The sequence below is a fragment of the Eurypyga helias genome, unplaced genomic scaffold (assembly GCF_000690775.1).
Source record: "Eurypyga helias isolate BGI_N326 unplaced genomic scaffold, ASM69077v1 scaffold15851, whole genome shotgun sequence".
Taxonomy (NCBI): Eukaryota; Metazoa; Chordata; class Aves; order Eurypygiformes; family Eurypygidae; genus Eurypyga; species Eurypyga helias.
In genome coordinates, this window is record NW_010230307.1 from 7,758 (window position 1) to 26,873 (window position 19,116).

Sequence of the window (19,116 nt, forward strand, 5' to 3'; positions counted from 1 at the left end):
TGTGGCCTTCCAGGGTGGTTTATCTGCCATTACCTGTCATGAAGCAGCACACTGTGTATTTAGAGTGATATAGTTTCTTACACAAAGCCCGTAATATTCTTTATCAAAGTCTGGGCTGCCTTTTGGTCATTACAAATTGCTGCATTTTTCAAAAGATGGATACTGACATACAACTGTTGGTTTAGCAGAATATCACTGCAAATGTCTGCAATAACTTAAGAGTGTCTGGAAAGTATAGCAAACTCACAATGAGCAGTATTTGCACTATTTAATACATAACATTTACATGTCTTGCTCTGGGAGGAACTGCTTTAATAATTCCAACAGAAATGAGCATAAAATATCAGTGTCTGCTTAAGAGTTGGATCTGATGCCTAAGAATATAGATTCGTGTTAGTTTTTTCCTTTTAAAATGAAAGCTCGCATTCTGCAGAATCTGAATAAACCACATGGAACTCCTGTGCATAAGACAAGCTGTACACAGGGATCCTGCTGAGCAGCTCGTAGCTTTGGCTGAGACTGAACAACTCCTGACCCCTGACACAGGGAGAACCAAAGAACTGCTCGTTATTTTGTTTTTATGTATATATGTGTGTGTCTGTGTGTAAAAAACATCTAAATAAAGATAATAAAGAAAAGGCAGTAAAAATATGTAATTTATTAATATTTCTCTTTAAACTGAAACACAACCGGAAAATCTGAGTGATTTTATTTCTCACAGAAAACTAACAGAAGAATTTTGTCCAAGTGGTTTAATAGTAACTGCTGTTTTCACAGAACGTATAAAATTTATCTTACACAGTTTCACATGCTTTGCTTAATTAACAGTCTGTATTAAAGCTTCATAGGTAAAACTACACAGGACAGACCACAGCAGATGGTAAATGATCTGTAAGTCCACATCTCTCTCTTTGATGTCCAGTATTTCAATCCAGTTGCTGAAAAGAAGCAATAAATGCTGCATCTAGCATTAACGATGAACTGGTGAATACTTGAAAAGCCATTATGGACTACAGACAAGCGTACAATGCTACGGAGAAAAAAAAATAAAACCACGTGTGGTAGTATGAAATGTTAAGGTTAAATCCTGCCTGTAAAACAGTAGCTGACTGTTTCATATGTATGAAGTCCTTAAATAACATCCACATTGAAGTCTCTGTAGTTGTTGTTTAGTCTTAAATATATTCAAAAATTCTCCCTCCTTTTTTACAAAACACTTTTTCTGTTTTTTCTTGGCTTGAACATTCTTCACCTTCTGCAATATCACATACCATTTGGTAAACGTAACAACTGAACCTCCTGTTGGGCTTCTGTTCTATATGTAATACAAGGTCTTTGTCAAAGTAAACCTCATGACTGTAAGTCTGAAACGAGAAAAAAATATTCTGATTGCAGTCTCCATTTCCAGAACTTCCTAACCCCTGTACCATTTTACCTTGGGGAGTAAAAAATACTTAACACAGGTGACCTCCATGATCAGACAAGAATTTTGTGTAGATACACGCAGAGTGCTCTTCCAGATAAAGGACAGGATTTTAAAACTTTGAGAGGTTTCCCACATGCCTGTTTTAGGAATCTAAGTGCAATTGAGAGCATCTGATTTAAGATCTAAGTTGCCTACACAGTCAATGATAAGAGAGGTGCCAAAGGTGCTGAAAATTTCAGATCATCCAAGTTAAATGTCCACCTATGAACATTCCATCTCTCCACATGCACACACAGTCAGCTCCATGCTTAATTCCACGATGAGTAGTTCAAGTTAAGCTAGTGAGACTACTTACAAGTTGTAAGGTTAAGCTGATATAACTAGTCAGAGGGTGAGTATTCAAGTTAATAAATACTTCAGAAATACCTAAGGACAACCCTCTCCCCCAGCCAAAAACCCCCGAACAAATCACCAACAAATCATGGAGATTTTCAGATAAATTAACTACTGTCTGATGAAATACCTGAAAATCCTAAATTACAATTATTATTTTGTACAAACCTCATCCATAGCACTTGGCAACACTATATATATATATGCTTCAAATCTGAACAAAAATGGTTGGTGTATGGATATGGGGAAGTGTTAGTGTAAACAAAGACAGGAATTCTCCTCACCACATCCCAGGACTCCAGTAACGGAACCCTCTTAAGTAGGATACCATGTTCATTAGAGCGGAAGTCAAGGTGAGCTCTTCCATCAGCTCCTATTTGAGTGACTGCCACAGTGGATAACAAATCCAACTCATCTTCATAGTCCACAATTTTGAATGTCTTGGGGAAAAAAAGAACCTCAAGTTTACAAATCAAACACAAATCCACATCCCCCTCTACCTAAATTGCATAGCTCTTTCTTTCAGATGAAAGCAGAATTAGAAAAATTGTAGCTCTTAAGACTTTCTGACCCAGGGCCACAAAACTGGTGAAGGGTCTGGAGAATATGTCTTATGAGGAGCGACTGAGGGAACTGGGCTTGTTTAGCCTGGAGAAGAGGAGGCTGAGAGGAGACCTGATCACTGCCTACAACTACCTGAAAGGAGGTTGTGGAGAAGTGGATGTTGGTCTCTTCTCCCTAATGACAGATGATCGGACGAGGGGGAATGGTCTCAAGCTGCGCCAGGGGAGGTTTAGATTGGATGTAAGGAAGAAGTTCTTCACCAAAAGGGTTATCACACACTGGAACAGGCTGCCCAGGGAGGTGGTGGAGTCACCATCCCTGGATGTGTTTAAGAGATGATTGGATGAGGTGCTGAGAGATATGGTTTAGTGGCGGACAGATACGGTTGGACTGGATGATCTCTAAGGTCTTTGCCAACCTAGTGATTCTATGATTCTGTCTGGTCAAGAAAACTTTGCCAGCCTGATACCCAACAGGCATCTTCCCCAACACAAATTGTCCAATGTACTTCAGCAAAATTCCTCAAGACAGAAGAGACGAAAGTGACGTTCTGGACAATCCTAATGTACAATAGATGCATTTTAGATCTGTATCATAATGGAAATAGAAGAAAGTACTTTGAAAGTGGCAGAAAAAACATATTTAAACTCCATGCTTTCCCTTGAAACAAACATTTTAGAGACAGTATAGCTTAAAACCATTGCTGGTTTTGAGGGTAATGGTATATTAGGGTAATTCCATTCACCTGCACAGCTGTGTGTTCTGTTCAGAGCTCTCTCTCGCTCCACAAAGCATGTGACAGTGAAGAACTGAGACCAAAAGGTGAAGATTGTGAACTGCCTTAATTGCCTCTATCGTACTGTCATGAACCTGTTAACATAACCTTTACATTCAAGCCAGCCTTTTTCTTCCATAATGGAATAACCCTACTGGAATTCAGGAACAGCAGGAAAAAAAATAGCATGCAGACACTAATTTTTATTATGTTTAAGAAACCAAAAAGTGGTTAGAAATGAACTGCAGACCTTAAGGGTTATATTGGACTGTCCTGTATTTTTACCATAGTACAGTCTATTTCCTCAAAAAAAGGAACAGAAATGACTGCCAGAAACTGGTGAATTTTAACTGTTGTGATTACGTCAATTACAGTTCCTGATCTGGAGAGCTAAAAAATATTCTTGATAACCTCCTGAAGACTCAACACCAAGGCATGTAGTGTTTTCACTCTCAAGAAGCAGTTACTTAATGGAAAAGGGTTAAATACCTTATCCTGTAATATAATCAAAGTAATTGGGAGAGAAAAACATAGTTTAAAGATACTACATCAAAGACTAGAGAAACCTAAAACAGAGAAAAACCCAAGTATTTCTCTTTCGTTTCATAAAATGCTTTATAAGAAATGTTTAAAGGAGACATTTGAAAGGAGAAAAGAGTAATGGTTCATCACATTAACATCTCATTCTGTGCCACTGAAGTTGCACGGAGTTATGATGGTATCAGGGGGCATAACATCAGTTATTAAAAGAAAGAGACTATCCAAAGCACAAATGTCAACCAAGGAGAAGAGATGACAGGCAGAGAGTGGAAATGAAGTAATCAGAAGTTAAGAAGACAAAGACAGCTACAGAAGAGGAATTAAGAACTCAAAGATTACCGCAGCTAATGGTTACAGCCACCGCACCTGAAACAAGGTAAACATCTTAAATAATCCATGAATTGCTCTTCCACTCTACAGCACTTACCTCTTGTTCTGGGTCATCATCCAGCAAGTTAAAACGCTTTTTCACCACCCGACCAGAAGCTGTTACAGTAACAGTGTTGTCCACCTTCGGAGGAAGAAAAAAAAGTGGCTCTGGATTTAGGAGCATTGGCGTTTCTTGCTATCTATTTGACAATGTATCTATTTCATGTCTTTTGCTTTCTGGCCTTGTTTCAATCTCTCAGATCTTGTTTTACTCGTTACCTATGCACAGCCCCGGTGCTGCTATCTCTGCTTTATGAGGGCTTATAGACTCAGTGGCTTAGTTGAGATATTACTGATGTTCACTCATATTCTGAGGGTCTCAGTCCTGCAGAGGTGGCAAAGGTTCTCAGCTACCATAATTTTTAGAACAGAACTGCCAAGATGCTGGAAAGAGATTTAAGGCAGCTAAGTCACCACCAATTTGTTTCTTGAACTCTTACTTCCAGAAGATGGGGAAAGTAGCACTTTAAACCATCACTGCTGCTTCCCCTGGGCTTCATTAACACCAGAAACATTCAGAATTGCGGTATCAATGTCTTAACGCAAATCAAAAGGAAAAGGCACAGCACAGACAAGATTAGAACTAGTATTTCTTTGCTCTTATTGCGACAGAAGTTGTCTAAACAACCCCCTCTCCAAAAAGTATGGCAAGTCATCAGATGACAAAGCTTATCCTTTATTAATTCAATGGAAGTTTTATTCCTGAGTTAGCATAGGTTTTTAATGCACAAACTTTTCTCCTGCAGAAGCTTCAAAATTAGTATCACTGATTTCCAGGGACTTTACAGTATTCATAAACTACAAAAACCTGGTTTTATGCAAGGCATAACTTTGTATGCTGAAACAAAGTGACAGTTCCAGGCACTGCCACACAACTTTCTTCATGAGTGTGCTTTAACCTTTTTGACATTTAGATTGCCCTTGTGATTTTCTATCACAAAAGACTTCATGAAACAACCGAGATGATTTATCAGCTCATTTCTACGAGGAGGTTTAAATCATCCCCTTTCCACTTGGTTCTACCTTTCTGCACTCTCCTGACCACTTAAGATTAAGTTCTGTTCAGCTCACCAAGCCAGCGATTAGTCTATTATGTTAATGCACTGATTTGGCTCACCAAGGGGTTAGATGAATGCCAAACCTGTCGCAAGTGAGTAACAGATGTGCATGGCCAGGAAAAGAAACAGACCTTTGGAAGCAATGTATTGTCTTTGTTGTCTTTGAAGACTTACCCCTAAGTTATGAGAGACTTGAAACATTTCTATCGCGTATGATCAACTTACCTAAGCACCAGAGATGCACACAGTTATTACTTGGTGGCACCTTCTTTTGAAGGAAATGTCACCATTTTTTAAGTAAGTTTTGTATCAGTGATAGATGGTTATTCTGCACACCATAAAGAATGCTGAAAACTAAAGAAAAGACTGGAGGTTTCAGAAAGCTAACCTGAAAGTATTACTGTTTTCAAAATTTTTTCATACAGCTTAAAGTCCAGTGAAGACATGTAATGTCTTTCAGTAAATTTTGAATTAAGCCCATAAAACACAGTAATTACTCACATACACAACCCCCCACGTGTTGCTCAAAATCATACATGGTGATCTCCGACACTAAACTCACACAGTTTTCTCTGTCGGCCACAATCGTAAAATCTTCTGCAATCTCCATTTGATCTGTATTGGTTTTAACTTCCTTAAGCTTCAAGACTCTACAGAAGAATCAGAAATTACAAAATAAGTCATGTATTCTAATCCACCCACTACAACATTTCTGTATTTATGATTTTGAAAAATTGGGTATAGTAAAGCATCAAAAATAATTGAAATTGAAATAAATGATATTTGTAATTTATGTTTATCAATGAAATTTTAACACAGTGGTCCTTGAACATTTTTCGTATGAAAATCTAGTGTTGCCAGCCAGTGCCCACATTCATCATGTAGAAATCTGCAGGCATTTCTACCAGAACTACTGATTCTGACAAGTTAATTCATTTTACAGTTTATAGGGCTTCATGAATGTTTTGGACTGCTAATAGTGACGCTACGGAATTTATGCAGTTACACAACTTCTCCTCTAATAAGCGTAAGATTTGAGGAAAAAAAAGGCTCATACTTTATCAAATCTGGTCCCACGTGGATTATTCGACCTGACATATCTGGATGGAAATATATCCAATCAGGTTCCAGTGAACAGCATTTCATATCCTGTATGCCATTTTTTGCCTGAAGAAGGAAGGGAAAGCTTAGAATGTTAGTATTTTGAAAGTATCACAAATCTAATTAAAGAGGAAATACTGAGATCCTCTCTCCATATATCTCTGAAGATTTTTAAGTATTGCTCCTAATCATGAAAGGATGGCAGTGGAATAACAACAACAACTCCATTCCAATTCTCACTATATTCCATGGAACAGTTTCAACCTCTTTAACATGCAATAAGCAATGGTGTTGCACCAAAGCTATACATGGTTCCACCTCTCCTGAAACTACGCAAAATGAAGATTTACCCGACATTCTGCAAAGACACTAACAATTCCAGCAATTTGAGTGTCAAGGACATGAGAAGTGTCAAGACATGAGAAAAGCATTAGCACAAAGTTTAAGCTGAGCTTCAAACCTCAGACTCAGCTGCTTTTGTGCGAATATTTGTGGAGCACGTAAGCCTGGGACAGCTTGTGATTTCAGCTGCAAGCTGGTCAAAACCTTGCAATTTTGGCAGTAGCATTTTGTTGTTAAATTTAGCTGACCCTGATCATTCAAATTTTCAAGTGTATGAACCCACACAGAAAAAACTAGGTGAGAAAGGATTGTACAAGTCCCTTTGAATCAAAACTGATCTTGAGCTATGTCTGTGAAAGAGCTGTTTTGAAAATAAGAGACAGGAGGGGGATCATTGATATAGATCAGACTAGTAAAGAGACGAGGACATTGAGACTTCTGTTTTTGGTGAAGAACCCTGAACTAAGAGGTCTAGAAGCTGCTGTATTACAGAATTATCTTCAGGTAATATCCAGATCCAAAATAAAAGCTGAGATGGAGAGCTCACACTAAAGAATATAGGATGACTAGTACATAAACAAAAATAATTAGGAATGCTGGATTAAACTGAGTAATACAATTTTTCTAGGGAGAGAGAAAAGGCACAAATCAGGGATAAACTACAAACATTAAGGAAACTTGTTCTGCAATTTCTCAAAATGTTTCTTTAAGTCATGCCATTTGGTAGGCTGACTAGTCAGAAGTGCATTAAGATGTTACCATTCAAGGAATCAGGTAATGAGATTCTGCTTGAGCCTTAACTTTTAAGCCGAGTACACATTGCTGTGTTGGGACTGACAGTGCTACGATTCTGCTGGAATGAAGGACATATCAGAAGCAGTGCAATTCAGGAGAAAACATTTTACACATGACTTCACCTGATAGCAGATGTAACACTGTGGGGTGATCCCTGTGAGAGCACCACACTAGAGAACAAGGGTATTGTTACCTCGTGCACTACTCAGAAGAGATGAAGACAAATGTGATACACATTCATTTCAGAGAAGCTGCTATCTGAATATATTACCAAAGCATTGTCTTTCAGAGAACAAATATGGAAGACTCCTTTATGTTTTTTCTTGTTAGGTGTGATGATATAATGCCAAGGGTAACCTCCAATTTGAAATGCATTCTCCAGAGAAGATGCTTCAAATAGCAAAGGTGGGGTATCTGCAAATATTCGTTAATGTTAACACCATTAGTAGCAGAACAATCATAATTTCATTGATCCTTACAATTCTAAATTCCAATAAAGCTCTTAATTCTTCTGAACTCTTAAAGGCCGACTAAAATATGAAGGCTGCGGTATTTTTTCTAGCACCAGCTATGCTACCTCACCTAGAATCCAGGCACACATCTGCATTCCCTGTGGAAGGTTACTGCCCTCTCAGATATTCATGCTGAACCACTCTTCTCATACCTTTGACTTACTTCATCCCAAATGAGCTGGATAAGCAAAGGCGTAGCAAACAATTACATTAATCCAGCTCCTCTGAATGGGAGAGGACATATACATCAACAGATCAAAGGGCATATCAAAAGGGTCATTATTCTCTTGGAAAAATAGTGATAAAAGAGCTGGGAACAGGCTCACAGCAGCAACCTCAAATAACAATTAATTCAGAGATACCTGAACCTGATTATTCCTTCTCCTTTTGCGTAATACAACAAAACACTGTGGACCACAATGAATACAATCTGTGGCACAGTTTGTAAAAATCAGTAAAAATCTAGGATTTTTTGTAATTAATGGCAAGTTACCTAGTTTTTCCTTCAGTTCACTTGGGATAAATTACACAGATGCAATATGCCATTCTTACAAGTCTGATGAGAGAATGAGAGAAGCATCTTTGAACAAAACAGACTGCACAGAGCTTTAAAACTTCTACCAACTAGCTAAATTCAAGCAATTCCTACAGCTGTGAGAACTGAATCAATTTTAGACTGAAGATCAGCTCTTTTCCAACAGTACAGCAAAGTGCTGGGAAGAAAATTGACAAAATGTGGAGAAAATCTTCAATTACAAGGGGCATTTAAACAGACAGAATATAAAAACCCAAGCTAAACTACTGTGAGAACGAGGTCTTTATCTGGACTTTCATGTCCCAAAGGTCTCATCCAAATTTTGATTTTTCTTGTCCACCTTACTCTAGATAATTACCCAGCTCCTAGCCAATGGTGCTAAGATTTCACATGACATCTACAGAGTGCTTCTTTTTCCTTCTTTCATGTTTCCAACAACTTAGCCATTTAGACTGAAAGGAATTCGTTCACTACCCATGGAAATGAAGCCTTTCCTACGCTGGAAAGTGTCTTTCTAGTTGTCTTTTGGACTAACGCATAGGAAATGGGAGATTCTGTGCAAGATATGTACGTTATAAAAACTAAGGCTTCTGCTGAAAACGTAGAGAATGTTGTAGGCGGAGGCATAAGCAGGGGACCTACTGATATTAAAATACATCTAAAAATGAAAATGAGTCAAGAAAATTTGTTAATATTTTACCCTATCGACGACTTCCTTTAAAATAAAGTATCTATAGCAAGGCCCCCCAAAAATTCTGGTAGGTGAACTAAATGGCAGATTCAGATGAATTTCAACAATATATCAACCCTAAGCAGTACAGGCTGCTGCTGAAATATGTCTTTCTTTTTATGTTCATTTGGCAAAGACTGGCAAGATCACAGCCACCTAAACCACCATGATAGGGTGACTCTGCTGCCTCAACTCCCTCTTTCCTGCTATGCGTCACTTGCTTTTCTTGCCCAGCACCTCCTGTTCTCATTGTCTGTAAGTCCCTTCCCTAGCTATGCCAGTTTTCAATCTTCCGTTGAGCTGCTTTGTTCACTTCCTTAAAACTCACCCGCCTCACCTAAGCATAAAGCCATAAAGTTGTTCCTGGCACCACTAACCAGTATGCTATATGTAAAAAAAACCCCAAACAAAACCCCAAAAAACACCTCAGCAAAGTATCTTCCTCACTGTTTTTTTTTTTTTTAAATGAAATTACTGTATCTTCTAATAATAAATGAAGCTACAGTCTTAAATTCTGGACCTTTCAGAAAGTGATATAATCAAGATTTATAGGTACCTTTCCATTCCTTCCACTGCGACCAAAATCAAATTCCTTACTAGTCAATAACTGCTAATGATGTGGTAGGTACATGGTAGCCTGTAAGTTTTGATCTTTATACACCTCCCCCTGGTACCTAACACACCATAAAACCAGCACTGTAATAACTGCCATCCCTTCAGGCAATTTCTGTAGGGACGCTAGGACTAAATAAGCAGGAAAATTGCACAGTTAAATTACAGTAAATACAAGCTTAGACTCTGAAACTGTTAAAACCTCGCTCACTGAAACATTACACTGAACGGTGAGTCAGCCATCTCACTCTTAAAGAAAACAGCTCAAAAACCACAGGAATGCAACTATCTGCAAAGAGCAGCCATGACAAATGTCTGTCACAAGTTCAAACCTTCTTAACCACAAATTCTTGAATATGGTTCAAAATCAAAAATGTTTTCTCCAGTATACTGATTTTAAATCTCAAAACTTAAAACTACAATGATCTGTAAGACATGAGAACAAAACCAGAATAAGGTTCTTATTAAAGCTCCCACAGCATGTTTTCCACAGGGCCCCAACCACAATTTAAACCTTAAAATGTGGTTTTGCAAACTGAGACAGAGAAGAAAATGCAGAGAAATTTCCCTTTGCAGAACCTGAGACATCAGTTACAGCAGCCTATCACTTTGTGTTGATAAAACACTGCGTTATAACTGAAAGCCTTCACTGTGTAAGTCTGTGTTTTATCTTTGTTATTTCCTCGGGTTTGTGTAAGTGTGGTTTGGTTTGCCTGTTGTTATCTGACACCATTTGTGAACATAAAGATCAAAAGCACATTTTATGTGGACAGTTCACCTGTAAAAACCATTTAATACAGAAACATTCAAAATTAAAGAAATAAAAGCATATATTATTTGATGTTCATGAAACCTACTATTTTTTTTCTCTTTGGAAGTGCCTGAAGTGTGAACTCCTGAGAATGTATTTTTAAAGTAAAAAAAAAAAAAAAAAAAGTTTCAAGTAAGTTCTCAGACTTCGGTCATTCATTAAGATTCTTAGCACCAAATCCTAATCTCAAATGCACCAACAGAGAACTTAAAGTCATTACATAATGCAGAACATTCCTAAGTTAATGATCTGAGGTATAAGAATTGTTTTGAACAGATAATTGGTTATCTCCTCAGGAATTAATTTTATTGAAACTGGCACATTTCTTACAACTGAGAATTATCAAAATTGCAACTCGGACAAACTGAATTCAGCCCTTCCTCTTTCCCAAAGGCAGTTGTGTCTCAGAAATAAGGAAGAGGTTTCCACTTAATGCATTGCTTACGAAGTTTTTCAAGTAGCTCAGTTGCTGTACTAGTTTTCTAGGTAATTAATTCTTGTAACTAGAAGTAAAGCAAAGCACATTTTTACTGTAAAGTAAATATAGCTTCAGCACAAGTACAGTAATTTTACTGTTTTTTCTTGGTGTGAAATATGTCATAATTAATCCATGAAAGCCACCAGTCAAGATAATACAAAGAACATAAATACCTGTTATTTTAATGTTAAATGGAAGACCAAACGGATACTTTCCTACGACTCCCACTTGACCATTCCAGTTGAATTCATGTCCCAGATCAAATGGCTGTTCCATGAACTAAAATAATACAAAACAATTTAGCTTTATTGATGCATATTTACTTGCTGTTTAGTTTTACTGCTCTGTTAGTACAACATTCTTTATCTCGTTAAGATACTGCTTAAAGCCTTACTTTTTATTTCATGTTTGATTGGAAGAACATAAATTTAAAACTCTCACTGCAGTTCTGTTTCACATCTAACAATCTTCCATGCCCATCAGTTTCTAGCCTTAACACTCATCTGTAACTACAGACTAGGTGTGTAAAGAAAAGCACACATAGTGTGCTAGCATTTATATAGCTCCTTTCTGTATGCGCTGAAGTGTCAGACCCTGTATCTCTTATGTTTTGCCATCTGTACCTGCTGTGGTTAGAATTGTCTGATAGTACCCATTTGTATCTTCTGACTGTAAATAGATTTAGGCAAGAAATCTATCCTTTGGCACATTCCCCATGTACCTATGTGGCACCACCTGAGTATTTATGATCTGCGGCCCCAAAACAGCATGGACTGTATGAAAAATTACGTATTTCATCACCTGTTCCAAGATGGCTTGGAAGTTATAGAGCCTGACCAGACCCATGCTATACATTACAATCAGGATTCCATTAGAAACAGCAACATCCGTCACACTATTACCAAATATCTGGGAAAAAAGAAAGAAAAAAATGTTCTATTAGTGAAGAAATAATTGAGAATGCAAAATACTAACATTATGTCCTTAATCTTGCAATCCCTTTAATTTTTCACTCTGACCAAACCCTATGATCAGTGCTTTAGTTCATGAAGTTTTCTGTAACTCATCTGTTCTGCTGAGTTTCTATAATACTTTGCACTGCAGTAACACCTGAGGTTGGATTAGCCATATTCTGCAAGCAGATGCATTCTCTAATCGATTCGTGGTGTATCTTCTTATCACGTTACCCAGTTATTATCATATGTGAATAGATTATATTACCCAGCATCCCACAGGAATGTTAGCAAGGCTAACAACTCAATCTGAACATACTGATTTCAGATCTTGTGTTCTTTCTTCATCACCAGGGTAAAATACGAGTCTAATCATGGCTCTATGACTGTGTACAGCTGTACTAAAATTACATAATCCAGATGTCACAGAGTACAGAGATCCACTCTGAATCCAAATCAGACACATAGATGAGAAGCTCTTAGCCCTTTTAATAATTATGCAGTATTCATTTGCGCCACTGCTTCACACATCTCCACTGAGAAAAACCCAACAAACTAATTCTTAATATTTAATGAATAGCAACACGTGAAGTTGTAATTTTTTTTTAACAGAGATGCTTGGAAATACAGAGGTTTCATTTTTTAAATCTGAATCTCTGCATGAAAAAGCAATTAATACAGGGTTAAAATAGGCTTAAAACCAATAATAATAAAAAAGAAACCCCAAAGCTGTAATACTCCCAAATCTTAAAAATATTGATGATCTTGTGATCAGTTTGGTCCCAAAAGATATATTCACTCCTGAGACCCTGCCTTTTATTTAGCCTTATGGCTCTTTCTGAACACATTTGTTAGTTCACGTTTGTGTCTTTTAGACACAAACTCCCAACCTTAAACTCTCCTTTCCATCCTTGAGACCTTATCTGAACTCAGAATTCACCGTGGTGTACCATCTCAGTAAAGCTGATGCACTAGGTGCATTCTGCAGTCTTGAATGGTAACCCCAAGTCTAACCTAACAGTTAAGTTCCACTGATTTGTATCAGGCTTGGCATCGCTTTCACTGGTTGCTTCCTCCGCTGGGTGTATTCTCAAATCCCAGCTTCTGCCCTGACATTATTCCGAGCTGTAACCATTACACTGATGAGTACTGGGTACAGACTCAGCTGAAGAAATGCTCTTTTAGATGTTATGCCTACTATGACCACAATGAATTCCGTATGCCACTCCTAACCAGTCAGAATACCTTTGACACTGGTAATGTTTTGTCAAGTCCTAAGCACTGATTTCGAACAGAATGGTACACAGTGCCCCCAGACTTCCATGGCCCGAATGAAAAATGTATAACCCCACTCCTTCATTTACCAGCTCAATCTCAACTGCAGCCTCAACCCAACCCAGCATCAGCTAAAATCCACTAATAGTTCTGGAGCACAAATGAGACTGTAGCTCACAAAGCTTTGAAGACAAAGTTTGCATGCTTGTACTGTTCCATTTATAAGCTGTATCCAGAGCTCTCTTGACTTAAAATAGGCATGTTTTTTCACAGAACAGTACGCACTCTTACTTACAGGTCACAAACCAACCTGAGACAGTGTTTGCTTGACTGATAAAGCACGACACATCTTTACATTTTGCCATTCAATAGCAACGATAGTACAAGTTTGAACCATTTGTAACTGCATATAGAATTCATTGACTATTACTAGGTGTGGGTCAGAGGCACATCTATCTTTCTTTAAAGAGGTGAAGTCTATAAACTCTTTAGGATTCCCTAATTCTTATGATTGCTGTAAGTAAAGGCTAAAGTCCTTCTACATGTCAAAGAGCAACCCAATAGCAGAATGCGTTTGGATTTTCTCTTCTGGTCATTCAAACTAAGAATCTTCCCCCCCCCCCCCCCCACCAGCCACAAAAACAACATTACTGCTAATTAACGTTTCAGGGCACTATGCTTTTATGAGCTGTCATTAAGACTTCTGAAATTCTGGGACAATTTCCTAAACTATACCTCTCATACAGCTACAGTAGAGATCACAATTAATAGAGGAACTGACTTACCTTTTTGTTTATTTCTAGCATTCCAATGAAGGAAAGAGGCAAAACTTGGAATACAGCAAGATAGAACAACACAGACTGTTGGATACCTGCCTGGGAAGGAACAACAATACTGAATAAAGTGATTGTAATTGAAGCATTTATTAACGGTAGGACACTTCATCTTCTATCACGATAACAAAGCATGTCTTCCTCTCAGCCCTTATAACTTTTTTTTGATTGATTTTCTAAAAGTTTAAGATTGGCAGAGCTTTTTCAACAAACTTACCTGCCGTGCTGCTGCAGGGAGCTTATTCTGAGCTGACTTTACAACCATTCTCTCTTGAGGACTATCCCAGCTCAGATACCTATTTGGGACAAGAAAGGCCTATCTTAATAATTTAACAATCATTTAATAATGAATATATTATTTCACATAAAATATACTCTACTATAACCAGGTAGATCCCTGTGTCCAGGCAAACTGGTCAATATCTGATTTGGGAGAGGTGCCCAAGATGTTTAGTGTATGCAATAATGCAAAACCCACGGAATTAGGAATGGCTTATTTCATACAGGATTGTGAGAAAAATTCTGAAAGTATGAACATTCACTGTTTTAATTTTTCTCCTTCCTTTCACAAATCACTCCTGTCTTACTCTTCAGCCTAAAGGAAATAAGTTCTTCTGAGAACTGACAAAAAAATGCAGTTTACCAGAAGCAGTAACTGTTCTGCTTTTAAAGAGCAAAATGGCTACCCTGTGGTGAAAAATGCTTGCAAGTTAAAAATGGCTGTGCTGGTTTTAGTCAGGACAGAGTTAATTTTCTTCACAGTAGCTGGTATGAGGTTATGTTACGGCTTAAACGTATTTTTCTTATATTTTATGAAGTTTGTTTTACCGCTTTTAAAGGTCCTTTCCTGGTGTATTGCTATTGCAGTATTAAAGGCTGTAAAATTGTCAGAGAAAAGCCAATAGTAGCCTAGTTTTTGTGGAACTTGATGCCAAATCTGAGACAATAAAACTTAAGCTGCTGAAATTCTTCTATAGCAAACATCATGCCGGAACAGTACTCCAGGTAATGTGCTAGACTAACAAACCTGAAGTCAGCCACAGGATAGTACTAAAATAAACATGATTCCCTTTCTCTAGTATAGTACTAAGGATTGTTAGTTATATAAAGCATAGTCAATGCTTAATACCTGAATTTGCAACAGGAACTGGCAAGGTATATTTTTTCCAGTATTTCTCCACTATCGGCAGAGAGACGTAGAAGCCAGTTCTGCACTGTCAAGACTATCAGGGAAGACTTATAGTCCAATGGACTTGGTAGCATTTCCCCCTACATAACAAAAGGTTATCAGAAGTTTGTACCAGGATACATAACATTTTGACACAGTAACAAGAAAACTAAAGTTAATACACATTCCTCAAAAACTAAAGGTGGAAAGCTGCCTGCTAATCACATTGGGATCTCTAAACTCATGTCTGTATCAGTCATCTGGCTACCACAAAAACAATCTGTTGGCACACATTTTTGCAAGGCAGTTACCTACTCTAGAAAACACACCTTTTAAAATGTCCCTTTTTGTGTGTCTAGAAACGTGTGTCTAGAAAACACACCCTTTAAAACACACCCTTTAAATTGCCTTGCAAAAATGAAGTATAACTGCTTATCAATCTAATTGATACCAGCCTTGAAGAGACAATGGTTTAAGTACTGCAGAATGTGACAGTCAGCAGTAACTCAACAGTAACTGCTAAGAATGGCATTCACACTGCTTTATTTTTAGGCACCTCAGTGATGGGGCTAATATTCCTAAACGGGACACTGGATGAGAGAAAATCTCCTCAGGGAGGAAGGAAATTTATATAATCTGTTAGCCAGAAAAAGCAGAACAGCTTTTGGGCAGAGTTGCTTCAATGGATCTTCAGTTTACTTCCCTTTTTTTTTTTTATGTCAACAGATCTGATAAAAACTGAAACTCCCACCTATCACTCTTGCTAATTAACAATAAAGAAAAAATTAAACAGAATTTATGTTGTATGAATTAAGAGTTGCATAAGCATAAGGCACTGGTTTTAAAATCTTCCACAAAAGGCCATAAACACGCATTTGAATGCACTATTGAGAAGTATACCTCCAAATGATCAGTCAAATAAATAAACACACCTTGCAAACCTCAAACGACATAACTCCATAAAAACACCAAGAAAACAGTTTGCAGGGAAAGAACATTCTATTCTAAATATGTTTCATTGAAATATATTCATTTGGGTTTTTGCGCAACAATGCTCTAGTAAAGAGTAATCTTACCAGTGGGCATTCCAGTAATAAAGCATCTTCTATTTTTTCTGACTTAGAACACTTTGGCTTTTGGTAAAGTATTCTTGGCTCTTGTGCAATGCTGGAGGAAAATGATTGCTAATCATTAGCCTACTTTATAAACTACTTTTTATCAACAAGTCATTTCATACAGTTTTATAAATCCTGCCTTCTCTTCAGGCAGGCCAGAAATCTAAACATTTTTACTTTGTAAATACAACCTTAAATTGTTCTCAAAACAAGGCATAATAAACAATAGTATAATGTAATACTTAAAAGCTAACCTTCTCTAAATTGTGTAGCTTGGTGTTGTGTGAGGTTCGTTTTGGGTTTTTTTAATAACAAACTTAATACTAACATTCTCACTTCAGCAATATACTTTAAAAAGAAAGCATATTGCAGAAACTAACCATTATCCTGGAACCTTCCCCCCCAAGCTCTTCCAGTGTTGCCTTTCATAACACGAGGGTGTGGCATCATGTACAGATATTTAAAAAAAACCCTACTACTAGAACAAAAGCTTCGTACTGTGCACAGTTTTCCCCCCAGGTAGAGTATGAGACAAAGATAAACCTGAAAGATGTTACGCAGGTTAACCCAGTGCTGGAACGCATCCAGACAATGTAGGAATAAAACATGGCTAAGTAGATTTAGATCTCTGCTCTAAGTGATAATTTAATTAACTCTCTGTGGTTTTCACTGACGGAGTAATTTGTTTTTTATGTATCATATGACACTGTCCCAAAACTGTTCTGACCACAACTTACTCAGCAGTGCAGTTCAAGTCCCTGCTACTTCCCACTCAAGAGGAATGTGCAAGGACAAGGACTGGTGTATGCAGGACTTCCTGTCCTCTACCCTGCCCTGTGCTGCCTCCTAAGCTCTGCCTCTGCAGCTGATCGTGGAACAGGGAGATACATCAGATCAGAGAACTGATCTGCAAATACATTAAAAAACCAGCAAGTGCTCTGCACACTTTTACATCAACAGTAATTTACTACTTTAATGCAAAATTCATAGACACAGTACCAAGCTTGTTGTGACACCAGCACGCTGCTAGTTACCAGATCACAAAGAACTACTCTTCGTTCGGCTTTTTAGAGAAAAATTGTAAAATGCTCATAATCTTCCACTCTAATATTAAAGAGCACCAGTAAGATCAGACTTTCTTTCACCAAAGCAGGTGCCACATTAAGACACATGGAATCTGAGTGGAATTTAACAGAGATTTACGCACCTGGTTATTTTTTTTCTTCATAAATTCTACTCAATTCACAGGGGCAATAGCTCCTGGATGAGTAAAATTAGGGACATGTCTAAAACAGAAATACAGTGTTAAAACTGTAAGTGAGGGTAACTTTTAATTGTAAATTTATTACCTGCTAATACAGCACTGGTAATTGTCTAAGTAAATTCTTCCTCTTTCATAGGCAATAGGAGATGCAGAATGAGTTGTCCAAACGTTCTTGAATTTAGTACTTTCCTGAAACACAGTGGTTGTAACAGTGATGGCTTTTGTAGCAAACCTTGCTTTTGGAAAAAATTTTATTTGGCTCCTGCAGCTTAATAACCTACTTTAATTGAACCTTTGCTGTTGAATACACCAAGGACAACCTCATTTGTTTTTTCTTAATATCAAATGAAAAGACATTTTTTAGGAAAATTTCATCTTTTTTAAAAACCAAATTAAAAGATTATTTATTAGCTCTCATGGACAGCATGGGTAATGAATATTTTCCCACTAACATGCCAGCATTAAAATTAAAACAGGCAACTAAACTTCAATGGCAACTTTTAAAATCAAGGAGAAAACTCTCCGAAGTGTGAATATGCACCTAACTCTTTTATACGTAATTAACTGACTTTGCTGAACATCTGACTCCATTCTGCTGCTGATTTTTTTGTGTGATAGGTAGAAAAAACGTGTTTACATTATTTGCAAAAAGTGCCTGGAACGTTAATGGGATAAGATGCCCACATAGTTTCTTGCATGCATCAGAGGCAGCAGGAGCTCTAAACCATTAACAAAGGTTCCAGTCTTACACAAACAAAAATACTTATCTAAGTCAGATGTGCTCATTTTTATTTCAATAAACCTTACATGCCTATTAAACCAACTGCATAAGCAGACACTTCAGTTGACTTCCAACAAATGTATTTTTAATATAACACAATTGCCAATTCATTTCCACATACTCAACTTTCAATGCATTTCTATCAACTACTGCATGGGAGCATCTTAAGGGAACAAATAAATTATATAAAAACCTCATAAAGGGTTATTTCTAAGACGGTTACTAGATTCACAAGTGCTTCTATAGTTTTTCCACAGCATAGTCCTCCCTACACTTCCAGGTCCGAGCCTCACCAAGTAAATTTAACCATTTCTAACTCGCTTCAGTGAAACTGCAGCTTTTTTCCTCCACAAACTTGTCAGTCACCGTGACCAGGGACTTCTCAAACTCCTGGGTCGAGGACTGAGGCTCGGATCTCGGGCTCAAAGTCGGTACACGCAGGGGCTCGGCCAGAGCCGGAGAGCATGGCTGTTACCTGACATATTATCTTTCTGAGGAGTCCCAGGTTTTTCCTATGGGCGACACCAGCATCTCTGGCGTAAAAGCCGTGGGCCCTGCGGGTGATGAGGCGGCAGACGTTGTGAGCGCCGGCCGCCCGGGAGGCGGCCCTCCTCCCGCCGCCGGTC

The 19,116-nt window shown here is 37.8% G+C and overlaps 1 protein-coding gene across 1 annotated transcript; it reads right to left on the reverse strand.

The window, feature by feature from the left end:
* Window positions 1–1,096: 1,096 nt before the first annotated feature.
* Window positions 1,097–19,112, reverse strand: DCAF17 (DDB1 and CUL4 associated factor 17; the record flags this gene model as incomplete). Its single annotated transcript, XM_010160694.1, has 14 exons — window positions 1,097–1,364; window positions 2,104–2,259; window positions 4,126–4,209; window positions 5,748–5,835; window positions 6,243–6,352; window positions 7,695–7,837; window positions 11,275–11,380; window positions 11,903–12,010; window positions 14,115–14,204; window positions 14,380–14,458; window positions 15,292–15,431; window positions 16,407–16,497; window positions 17,795–17,898; window positions 18,966–19,112. Coding segments are annotated over 14 exons (1,635 nt in total), but the record flags the coding sequence as incomplete, so codon positions are not given.
* Window positions 19,113–19,116: the final 4 nt, after the last annotated feature.